This window comes from Linepithema humile, chromosome 4 (genome assembly GCF_040581485.1).
Source record: "Linepithema humile isolate Giens D197 chromosome 4, Lhum_UNIL_v1.0, whole genome shotgun sequence".
Lineage (NCBI taxonomy): Eukaryota > Metazoa > Arthropoda > Insecta > Hymenoptera > Formicidae > Linepithema > Linepithema humile.
Genome location: NC_090131.1, coordinates 26,962,380 through 26,974,603, shown reverse-complemented (window position 1 = coordinate 26,974,603; position 12,224 = coordinate 26,962,380). Strand labels below are relative to the sequence as shown.

The 12,224-nt window shown below is 39.5% G+C and overlaps 3 protein-coding genes across 5 annotated transcripts in view; 1 reads left to right on the top strand and 2 right to left on the bottom strand.

Annotated features, from left to right (window-relative positions):
* LOC105671755 (uncharacterized) overlaps positions 1–12,224 on the top strand; it is a 139,632-nt gene that overhangs the window by 3,945 nt on the left and 123,463 nt on the right. The window lies entirely within an intron of this gene.
* Rpn7 (regulatory particle non-ATPase 7) lies at positions 925–2,987 on the bottom strand. The gene is made up of 5 exons (XM_012371746.2): positions 2,746–2,987; positions 2,146–2,497; positions 1,731–2,059; positions 1,486–1,654; positions 925–1,296 (listed from the first exon to the last, which is right to left on the bottom strand). The coding sequence occupies exons 1-5, from the start codon at positions 2,888–2,890 to the stop codon at positions 1,122–1,124; spliced, it is 1,170 nt and encodes a 389-aa protein (XP_012227169.1). The 5' UTR covers positions 2,891–2,987; the 3' UTR covers positions 925–1,121.
* Tdg (Thymine DNA glycosylase) overlaps positions 5,106–12,224 on the bottom strand; it is a 109,328-nt gene continuing 102,209 nt past the window's right edge. For both annotated transcript variants that reach the window (XM_067353019.1, XM_067353020.1), the window contains one exon: positions 5,106–12,169. In XM_067353019.1, coding sequence (XP_067209120.1) covers positions 10,163–12,169 — 2,007 coding nt within the window. In that variant the 3' untranslated portion in view covers positions 5,106–10,162. The remainder of the gene's footprint in view (positions 12,170–12,224) is intronic.

The window sequence follows — 12,224 nt, the reverse complement described above, 5'->3', positions numbered from 1 at the left end:
TTTTCATAGCTAATATAATTTCCAGGACAATTTATATTGAGTTTAATGTTAAAAGTATAGAAAAAGACACGTATCTTAAACGTTGAAACTCAATTTTATTACAAAAAGATATTGATTATGATTTTTTTTATGAACATGAGTCTTTTATAATAAGAGCTGTATTTAGAGATCTTTTTACTTTTTGTAATATTTTTAATTAATCAGCAATGATTTGAAAAATCTGTGCAAACTGTAGAATTGAGTAGAATCTTTGTCTACACTTTACATAGACGTCTATAAAAATTTGTTCTTATTACTAATTGTAGTTTCACACTTTGATCTGCATTTTACTTAATTTTTTTGATAATTTTTGAAAATATATAAAATAGACAATATGCAATTGATTGAAAAATCAATAACATTTCTCTTGATTTTAATAAAAATTTAATCATAATTTTTTATAATTTTTTAACAATTATACATATATTAACTTATATTTTGACGACATACATCTGATCAAAATGATGTATCAAACACAGCAAAGTTTTACTTTTATGTTTTCTTATTTATTATTTTAACAAATGCTTGCCTGCTTAATTGTTGGCATAGATATTCTCTTAAAAATAAAATATAAAAAATAAGTAACATGTCATTACAACACGCATTTTTCAATGTGATTATTATTTACAGCAAAACGTATTGCGTTAAAAACTTTGTTATTGAACATTTCTTGTCCATTAGAAAGATACTTACCAGTCGAATTTTTCAAGAACCATTATGATAATTATTTATTTATTTTATATAAGAACGTTTAAATTTCTTTACTCTTACACAAAGGCTAACTATATTATTTAAATTTTTCTAAATGTTTGATGAGTAGTTCTTGATTTCAAGCCGGCATTAGTGTTGATGATGTGCGATGTAATAAATAAATTACATTACACATTAGAGGAAAATCGTATATGTATTTTGTTTACAAAATCAAACATGAGACTTTCAGCTTTCATCGTTACAAAATTTTCATTAAAACGAGACATACAAGCTCTTTAAAGCAGATATGCAGCAAACATTCAAATTGTTGATCTTGAGTAGTCGTTTTAAGTCAATAACATATATTCTCTGTGCGATGATAATATAAAAAATTAAATGTTAATAACGCGCGATAATTTCTGCACCCTGTTAAGCAGTAAATCCCCTTGTTTCACCATCGCTTGATATTGCCAATTTTTGCTGTCTGGCCGATTTGTTTCGACCACACCTCCGACTCGATCGACTTTGCAATGTAATCGACCTGCTGCTATAAAGCGCGATAATTCCCTGTGAAATAATGAGCAAACGATTTAAATATAACAAATTTTTCTAGAAACAATACAGTTTCATAATTTAAGTTAAACATTGGCCTCATAAAATATTGTAAGACAAAAAAATTAACTATTTTATAAAATATGATATTAAATTTACAAGTGTCAAAATTAGAAAAAAATTCAGTGACAATATATTACTCACTGATCAATGTATTCCACTGTAACTCCAAATGCTTCAGCCATATACTGCAAGGTTAAAGACCGGTAGGATTCTAACAGCTGTGTATACGCGAGGATTCGCATCTCCCGAACATAATATCGATAATGCGGAAATACTAAGTAATCTTGCCGTAGCAATCCTTCAACGTGTGCTGAAATAATATTTTGATAACGATTAAATTTCTTAAATGTCTGAAAGCAATATTTAATCTTTAGTAACCAATTTACCAAGATTCTTGAAGAAATCTGCATAATGACAATTATACAATGAAAACAAGTAATCCTTGACATCTATATTACTATGAAGGACCTCCAATATCTCAGAACCCTTAATAATTTTGTCTCTCAGCTCATTTCGCGGGAGACTTATCATGCTCAAGTATACTGTATATCTCACAAACGTATTATAATCCATGAGTTCATAGCTTGTAAACGTGCTAATTGTATCCAAAAAAAAGTTTGCAGCTTCTTTAAAGTTGCGAACTGCGATGCAGTACATTCCTTGATAGACTTTTAAACGATTTCGTCTATCCCAATCTCCGCCTTCTTCTATCAAGCTGTAAAGAGAAAACAATAATTAAATAATATTCCACATATATATTATTATTATAAGCATAATAATTGCCATAAGATATTGTTTGACCTTTTAGCTTTCTCAATATTTCTGGTAATATGATCATGGTCCAAGTAGAACAAACCAATTCTTATGTTATGGAACACAATATCTAGTCTGTGCCCTAATGATACTGTCTTGTCATAAGTTTTCCTAAATGACGAGATTGCATCCTCTTTATTGCCTATTCGACACAGATATTCTGATTTTTTTAAGTTAGCTTCACGAACTTCCATCTCGCTTAGATTTTTCTCAGCATCCTCGATAGCATCATCAAGTTTTTTTAATTGTTCTGTATTGTGTGTTTTCATTGTTGAAAGAAGGGTTTCCTCTACTGGCCAATCCAGATCTTTGCACACTTCTTCGTAAAATGGAGCCATATCTGTAAAACATATCATTGTTAGATTTATTTTAATTTTCGCACAAGACATATACAATAGAAACTAATAATTATTAAATAAAATAATGAATAGCAGTTAACGGAAAGATTATAACAACAGATAACATATTGTGTGACCAAGATAAATAAAATTGTAAGATTTATTTTTTTTTATAAAATAATGTCCTTAATTTAAATTATATCTTGATAAATAATATAATATATAATCAAGACCAAAAATGCAATCTCACTTTCAGCTTTGATGGCATCCAAAAGTTTTGTCTTGAGATTGGGATCATCTTTGTGCTCTGGAAGACTTAGCAGGAATTTAGTCTGTGCTAACAACAGATTCGGATTCTTCTCCAAGCCTTCCTCTTCCAAATTCTCCAGCGGCATTTTTAATTAACTAGACAAACTCGATATAATAAACCGACACTTTTACGTGTGGTCTTCTAAATACAGGTTAAGAACCGTCTTATATGACGCATTCTAATTGAAGTTCATACTTCCTATTTCATAGCATTCTCAAGAGATGACGCTACTCGCGCGATTTTCCCTCCAATATATCAATTTTTGCTAGTCATTCTCTTTCTTTCTCCGTAAAAAAAATATATTTTAAAATTATTATTAATTATAAGAAGAATTTCTTATCGCAAGAAATCAATCTCTTCAATTTTTCAACGTCTACATTTGCTCCAGTAAGTAATCAAACAATTCTTAATTAAAATAATTTTATATTTTAATAATAGTCAATTAAAAATGTATGACGGAAATAGTAATAAAAAATTTAGGCTATGTTCGAAACATTTCGAATAAAATTGGAAAATACAAAAATTCCAAACTAACGTCAAAATTCATAATCTCGAAAGTCAGAATTAGGAAAGAAGGAAGAGTTAGAGGGGCGGAAGGTAGAATAACAAACGCATCTCGCTTATTTTAACGAATCAATTTATTTATTTTTTTTTTTTTTTTTGACACAAACTGCCAATGACTCAGGTAAGATGAGTCCAGAGAAAGAGAAAAGTCTGTCTCCATAAGATTCGTTTAATATTTAAAATTTAAACAAGAGGGATTTTGCACGAAAGATGCGATTTTATTCGTTCTGTTCGTCATTTTGCGGCTCGGCACACGAGCAGGTGACTCATTTCGTTCTTTTCATCTAGCTACAATAGTTTTTCGTTTGCGTGACTTTAATCTGAATCTTCTCTCGATAATGTATCGCAATTGGTTCCTTTCGTTTGTCCTTTTTTTCCCTTCACAGCGACAATGGAGGAATTATTAGTGGCGGGGCACGCGAAACAACAATAGCGAAAATTGGCTCATAGAAAAAACACACAGACCCTTGTCGCAGCGATTCGTAACTATGGTTGTTTATAATCTCGCGTTACCCGATTCTTCTTTCCTTTTTTCATTTTTCCTTTTTAAAGCGCAATACGAGGACGTGATAGAGAATGCTTTTCATGCGATTTTCCTTTCACTCGATTTTCTCCTACGGCGAAAATTGAATATGCTTTTTAACACAAATCTTTAGACACATTTATCTTTTATTTGCAAAATCGCTATAACAATGACGTTGATGCTCTCGAATTCCTTAATTTCGCGCGCTAATTACGTTTATTAATATTAATAAACGGACAAAATCGTTCAGCTTTTCACAGAAAGAATATATTGAGACTATTCTAATTTCGTTCATTTGACATCTAATTTCCACAATTTCTATAAGAATTTAACAGCCAATCGATTCAGACGCGATCGCAAAGAGCGCGCCGATGCGCTTCCGGATGATCGTTGTTTCTTTTGGCTCGCGAATTTCGTTGATTGCTGGATTCGTGAATCATGAATTCGTTCGTGGTGTAAGGAGAAAGATTCAATCGATCTCTTGAATTGCCAGTCCAGTTTTGCCACGATTCGAAACAATTATCATACCGGCCTCGCCCTCGTATGCAAAGTAATCGTTATATTTTAATTTTTTTATGATTTTTCTTTAAAACACAACACACATCGTACGTCCAACAGTTTAGGAGTCCAACTACGTTTAGTGATTCTTTAATAATTGATTAAACGCACAGTGACTTCGTACCCTTACTTAGTCGACTCGATAGCGATAGCTTAAAGGATTAACTTGTTAAAACGTTAGCCTCGTTAGCGGAAAACGGCGGGCGAGGATGTCGGATTTTTCGCGCGACGGTGCATACGATTCGGACAAGAGAGATTTTTGACGGTTCGCGGCACTTTCCTTTTCCTTTCGTCGAATGATCCGTCCGTCTATTTTCGTTTTCGTACGTCGATCGTACACACACACACACACGTGCGTGCAATTTTCCTTAAGTGCGAAAGATTTGTTTCTTTGTCTCGAAAAATCAATCTACACGCAGATGTTTATTGAGCGTCAATTAGGTATTTCTCAGAATCTCCGAATATCCCGCAGCGTTATTAATATCACCATTACGCTTCTTCGTATAACAAATTGTTACATAAAGATCGTACGGTGTCACACCAAGGGATAGAGGCCACAAACACGTATAGCTTTCGATGATCGCGTTGAGTATTATATCATTTATATCTTATCATTTACCAGAAATCTTTTTCTTTTGGGTAAAGAATACTATCATTTCGGTGTTATATCAGTAATGTATTTGTAACAATTCATTTTCACATAAAATATCGTAGCGGTAATACGGGCAGAGACATACAGAGATTTACATATTGCGGGATACTCGGGTATCCACTGAGCACCCAATACAACGTCCATTGGAGATCTGCGTGGGCTTCATTTAGGATTCGGGCGGCAAGGAGCAGAAAAATTTTCAAAGTATGGTGTCGAGCATCCGTCACCCTTCCCTATCCCGCGATATTCGTAGGAGCGATGAATATTCGAGAAGTACATTCGTTAATTCGATACAGAACACATCTCGATAGCCCGAGCGATCGCGATCCGATCGACGACACGGCGACGACCGGCGGTCGTGCGACGCCGACGACGCGGACCGGCCGATCGCTCAGGCGCACACGTAGATACACCATTACGTTTAATTAGTAGGTAGAATAATAGAGGTTCGAAGCGATTAAAAAATATGTCGGAGGCCGGCGATCCGGCCCAAGCTCTCTTACTCGCTTACTTACTCTTGGATTTTTGTTCTTTCTTTTTTTTTTCTTTGTTTATTCGACACGTTCAACAGCGAAAATCCACTTTTATATCTGTATAATATATATTTATACTTAATAGTAAAGTTCCTTAATAGCGATCAATTTACAATCAGTTAGTTGATTTGATTAATCGAAGAGTCAATTAATTAGTAGTGCGATGGCGGATTCGCCGGTCGCATCGACCGGCACGGGATTATATATATATATATACATATACATATATATACATATATATATATGTATATATATATATATAAAATCCTTCTTTTTTCATTGCGAATCGATGAAAACGTTGGTTGCGCGACTAACACACCGATGACATCTATTATTCTTGGCCGCCGCCCGGAGTCGGATTAGATTCCTTGAAAAACATCTACTACATAACTTCGATCGCGTGTACTCGCGTGTGTTTGTGTATGTGTGTTTGAGGCCGATGACGGAACGAAAGAAACATCTATAATAATATAGACATCAGTTATTATATCAACGATTCTCATCTATACCCTGTGCATCATCTTAAATGTCTCGACACATCCTAGGTGGTTTTTACCCGAGATAAATGTTGCTCGCTTAATCCTTATCCATATAGTCAATATATAATATTTATAGTTTATTTATAATATCTATATATATTTATATATTTATATATTTATATCTGTATATTTATAATCATGTCAGATGCGTCACTTTACAGCGTCGGTCAGCGACAAAGGAGAATGTCGATTAATGCCAGTTATAATATCTAATACGACTGCGTGTACATGTAGATAGAATGTATAGATGTGTGTATGGGTGTGTGGTTGTGTGTACTTATGTGTGTGTGTGTGTGTGGGGGGGGGTGTGTGTACATATGCATGTCTATCTGTTTTTTTTTTTTCATAATCGTGTATTAATATATAGTGACTTTCGGCAATGCGAAACGCATAACAGAATATAATTAACGAGACAACGTAACGCGACTATGTTAATAACGACAGTAACGTATGTAACTCCACAGCGATATCGAGTTCTAACGATAAATAATAATCAGAGTTGCAACGAGAACGGCGACGGCTGTTGCGGGCGCGAGGTACGAAAGTGGATGGCGGTGTGATAAACAAAGAGTTAAGAGCAGTAGTCTCTTCCTTCTATCTGCCTCTCGTTAGGACTTACATCTTACATTAAACAAGCTCGGCATCCAGTTGCGCAGGCGATCTTACTTAGATTTCTACATTTTGAATGATAATTTGGTCGATTATTGGCGGCTTTTGTCCCGCATTACAGAGCCAGTTCTATTAACATTGATTAATATTAACCTTACTTTAATCGATTCTTTGTCTCCTTTGAATTTTAATACGAAGAGCTATACAATTATTTAAAGATTTTGAAAAATTAATACACATTTGAATTAGCATTGCTAAATAAATAATATATACAAATCAGTTTTTTGTGTAGAATGTTCATATAGTTATATATACATATATAATTATATCTATTTTAAAAAGAAATTAATATACTTTTTGTCACAAGATATTTTCATTAATATATAACGTAAATACTTTTTTCAAAAATGCGTTTGGAAACTTGTCCAGATAAAGATTAAACGACGGCTAAATTTGATCAATATTGATGAAAGCGACTATACCACAATTAAAAAAATACCAGCGCAACCGGGCTTAAGCTTTCCTCTTACTATGTGCAGTAATCTTAACGATACAATGACGATAACGATTAATATTTACTCTGTTAAAAAAGCTCACGAAAACTCATAAAAGCGGCGAGCGCAATAACGGCGCACGACTCGCAGTTTGATGATATTTTCTACAATTCATTTTCCACCAGCGATAAGGAAATGCGATTTTCATTGAAATGATTATTCAATAAGAGTTTTCGGATAAAAGAATATTTAAATTAGAACACTAACATGCGGCAAGAAACAAAATGAAACGAAATAACCAAGTAGGGTATGTTTTATTCGGCGGAATAAAAACATCCGATCGCTCGGATAAAAAGTCAACGCAAATGCAGATTCTCGCGTTAAAGATAACCGATGTTACTTCGAGCACAATAATATATAGGCAATTGATCGGTGATCGCGTTCTTGGCTTATGTCACCGCTACATGACGTACACGGATTCGTAGAAACGCGAGAGTACATGTAAACACGTAATTTTACTCTCGGGCTAATTCACGATTCGGTTGTCCATGATTTTCCACGTATTTCCTATATCGCTTCTACATATTTGGATTAATTGTGTCGGCAATAATATCTCATTACGGCACACACAACTGAACGAAACTTATTCACAAAGTACTTCGCGAGTGCGAAACTTTTAGCTCGATTAAGCTCGGTTCAGTACGCGATCCAAGTGAGAATGATTGCTCATCAAGTGAGACTGTTGCTTCGTACTACATCAACAAAGACGTGATTCAATATTGTTGTGTCGTGTATTCAGATGCATTGTATCCGAGGATACATATCTGTCTTTTCCATGTGATACCACTCATTTAAGATACTTATTAGTTCATTCAAAATAATTTGTATAATTAACGTCTTGAAGAGAAGTTGAAAAATCAACCAACAAAAAGTGACAAATATTGCGGAATCTTTGTCACAATTTCTCCTTACCTCTAATATTATATGTAAGTTATAAAAGATAAAAATTTAACTAAATTAACTAATTTGTCAGAAATTTTCGGTTCTTTCGACATTAAGAATTCAATAGTTGAAAGATTTGACGAATATTTCTTTTAAAAAGTAATATTACGCGCGTTATCACGTTAGATTGAATTGGCGAAAGATATCGAGACGATTATTCCGACAATATAAAAAAACGTGTCACGGCTAGCGCGTTTAATTAATCAAATAGTAATACAGTAATAACAACAATACAAACCAACAATAATTATAAATCGCAGTGCGATACACAAACATACAGGCATGTAAGTGAACGGTGCTGTCATTTCATTCGTATATAATGTGGTGTTTTCCTTGCAGGAAAGAAATCGGTATAATTTCGGTGAGTTGTGTGCTTCTGCGAATGCTATAAATGCGGAAAGATTATTTAGCATTATTTATCGCATTTTTATCAATTGTTTTCTATCAATTGATATCAATAAATGATGAATAAATAATGAAAATAATTTTGTCATCGCCAATCAATAAATTTGATTGATGCTTATATCGTGCACTCCGTGTCCTATATAAATGTTTAATCAATCAATCAATCAAGAAACACGGAGATCATTTCGCATTTATGGCATCGAAATTTGAACTCTTCGAAATCATGTCCGTTTTCATACCCGAAACTTTTTTCAGATTGTTTTATTCCACAGGGGGGAATTCTGTGTGCTGCTTCTTATCGGCTTTGTCGAAGGTGACGTTACAATTACAAATTGGTTCAGAACGCGCGATATCTATGCACTCGTTGCTTTTTGTACCATTTGCAATTGGATATGTCCTTCGAAGCACATAAATGTCGGAAATTCGGTTTCGGTGGTAAAGCTCGTAGGTACGCCTGTAGCAATCGGCGATGATCGATGTCAGCTGATCGATAGGGAAAAATGGGACAGCGCAATTACACGGCTGGATGACCTCGGCTACGTCGGCCGAATTCGTAATCGCGATTTGCTCGGCGTTAAGGTCGCCATTTATCGTCACGGTTATCAGTGTGCAGTATGCCCGCGTGTGTGTATTTTAACGGTCGGATCGGTGCAGAACGCGATCGGCGAAGCTAATCTAGCGGTGGCTTATACGTTTCTCATTCGTTGCGTGCGTCATGGTCGCGTTTCATGAGCGGTTTCCCGTTCCCGAGCCGCGCGCCCGTAATTACTCACGGCGTAATCGCATATCGAGAGCGAGATAAAAATGAAAAAAGAGCGCGAGAGACGCGGTGACGATGTAGAAGCGGGATGCAGTGAGGGATATGGAAACATAAGACCGGCAGGGTGTCCCAGAATTGATACAAAATGTATAGACAGTTTTGTGCCTTTCAGAGGAGATCATCAGAATCTGAGTCAAATTTCAATATCCAATAACTTGGCAATTAAATTTCATATTCTATTTCCAAATCATCGTGCCTACATATCATAATGTGCGCAATGATTGACAGAAGTAGTTCATTGTCTTATTAGAGCTTCGATGCTTGGAATAAAAAAATTGGCTTTCAAATTTTGCGGGGAAATTTCACCGTCATTTCTTTTGCGTCAGTTGTGAGATAATTTTTATGTCGAACCGAGCACAACAAAAGATAATAGGATAAACGAAACGCTGATAAACAATAAACAAAAGTCGACGGAGAGTGAAAGAGCGCGCGCAAAGTAGCGTAGACAGTTCATGGGAGTGATACGACGATTCGGGGAGACGACGCGCGACAGTGCTCCCGACATCGAGAGCCTTAAGAGACGTGTGTAAAAATACGTAGAAAAGATAAACGTTGCGGTCGCTCGCGCGCGCGCGCGCACAGGAGGCGATCGGCAGGGAGAGGAGGCTGGCGTAGGAGGATGGTCGTGAGGAACGGCGTGATTGTTTCGCATCGATTATCATACACCGTCGTAGGAGAGATCGACCGGTGGTCTGTGGTGCGACGGTGCGAGGTAGGACGGCGGCGTGGTGGTGGTGGGCGCCGCGCCCGCCGTGCTGACGTAGCCGGGATAATTGGCGCTGGGCGCGTGTATACCCGCTGGTGGTGGCGCCGGGTAAGCGTCGAACGAGCTCGAGTACGAGCCGTTGTACGGGTACGGGTTCGCGGCCATCGGGTGGCCCAGGGCGGCCGACGGGTGCATGCCGCCCATGCCGCTCATACCGCTGATCCCGTACGTGCGCTGCATCAGGCTGGACTCGAGGCCGCTGAGCAGGTAGCCGTTGGTCGAGCCCATCGGCACCGGGTAGTGCGGCCCGGGTATGATATTCGGGTACGAGTTGCCGGGGTGGCCGTGGTTCATGCTGGGCGTGTAATTGCTGGACGCGAGGTTTTCCACCGTGTAGGACTTGCTGTGCTGCTGCTGCTGCTGCTGTTGCTGCTGCTGCTGTTGCTGCTGCTGCTGCTGCTGTTGCTGCTGCTGTTGCTGCTGCTGGGATTCCTGATGATGACGGCCGTTCATAGCGTACAGACCGCCGTAATTGGCGTCGCTGGGCGAATGATGCAGGGAACTGGGATAGATTCCTCCGCCCGGCGGTAACGGCGGGCTGTAATTGGTCATCCCGCCGGGTCCGGTCGGCATGCCGCCGAAACCGGACATGTAGGACTGATGGTGGGCTTCCATTTTTTCCGCCAGACTGTCGTCACCCGGCATGCCCGGATGCGTGTGCTGCAGACGCTGGCTACCTCCGTCGGCTATGCTCGGGATCTGGTCCACCAGAGATTCCAGATCGCTCAGGCTCTTGGACGCCACGTCCTGGCCGGACGTTCGCTTGATGCCGTACTGCTCGTGTGGATGGTGCGGCGACATCGACGTGTGCGTGGGCGTGTGCGGATGCGGCGGCGTCGGATGTGAATGATGGGAGTGCTCGTCGGCGGTCTGGCTGAGCGGCGTCGGCGTCGTCTGATGCGGATGCTGATTGTGCGCGTCCGCCGTCTGCTCATGGTAGCCCATGTAGCTGGCGTAGCTGTTGTGCGACGGCGTGCCGGGGCTGCCGTGATGACCGGCGGCGGGATCGGGCCCGCCGGCCGGATTGTATTGGCGATGGTCGTTGCCCATACTCTGCTGCGACATGCTGGTGGGCGGCTCGAAGTCCGGATGCTCGACGCTGGGCGACGTCAGCGGCGACGGCTCCAAATTGTTCTCCGACGAGATCGCGGTGTTGATCTCCGATGAGAGATCCGAATGCGTGAACGAGAGCGACATTGATTTCGGGCTTTGGCTGTAATGCTGAAGATGCACCGGGCTCTGCTTCGCGCTCATATTGTACGGACTGTTGTCATTCATGGGGCCGTAGTAGCCGGAATCGTTCATCGGCGGCTGCGGATACGGCGCCATATGCGGGAACGTTTTTGGAGGTGACATCAACGGCGGCGAGAAGCAGTTGGACACGTTACCGTAGCCATCGTTCAGGTGGCCCATCGCTTGGTGCTGCTGCTGCTGTTGCTGTTCCCTCTCGCGGCTCTCGCGCTCCAGCTGCTTCTGCTGTTGATGTATCTTCTTCGGGCGTCCGCGACGCTTCTTGATGACCTCGCCGTTTGCATCCAGCTTTTCGGGATCCGGCGGCGGCTGATCCTCCGGATTCTTGATCTTCTTCGGTCTGCCGCGTTTCTTCTTGCCGGGTATCAAGCCCGAGTCCTGCTTTAGTCCCGTGCCGTTGATCTCCGTGATTCGATTCTCCCCGTCGGGCAGATCATCGACGAATACAGGCTTCTTATCCTCGATCGCCTCGTGGTCCTTCTTCTTGAGCTTCGAGTCGGCGAATACGATATCCGACTCGTCCAGATGCGGGATCGTACCGTTCAAATAATCGCGGAACTTCTTCAGGGCCGCATAATATGGCACCTTGTCGGCAGCCCGTGGCAGCTGGGCACACCTCGCACTGCTTGAAGGCATCACCCACATGTACTGCAATATAATATCGAGTTGTAAAAATTTTCACATGAAATCATTTCTACATTTA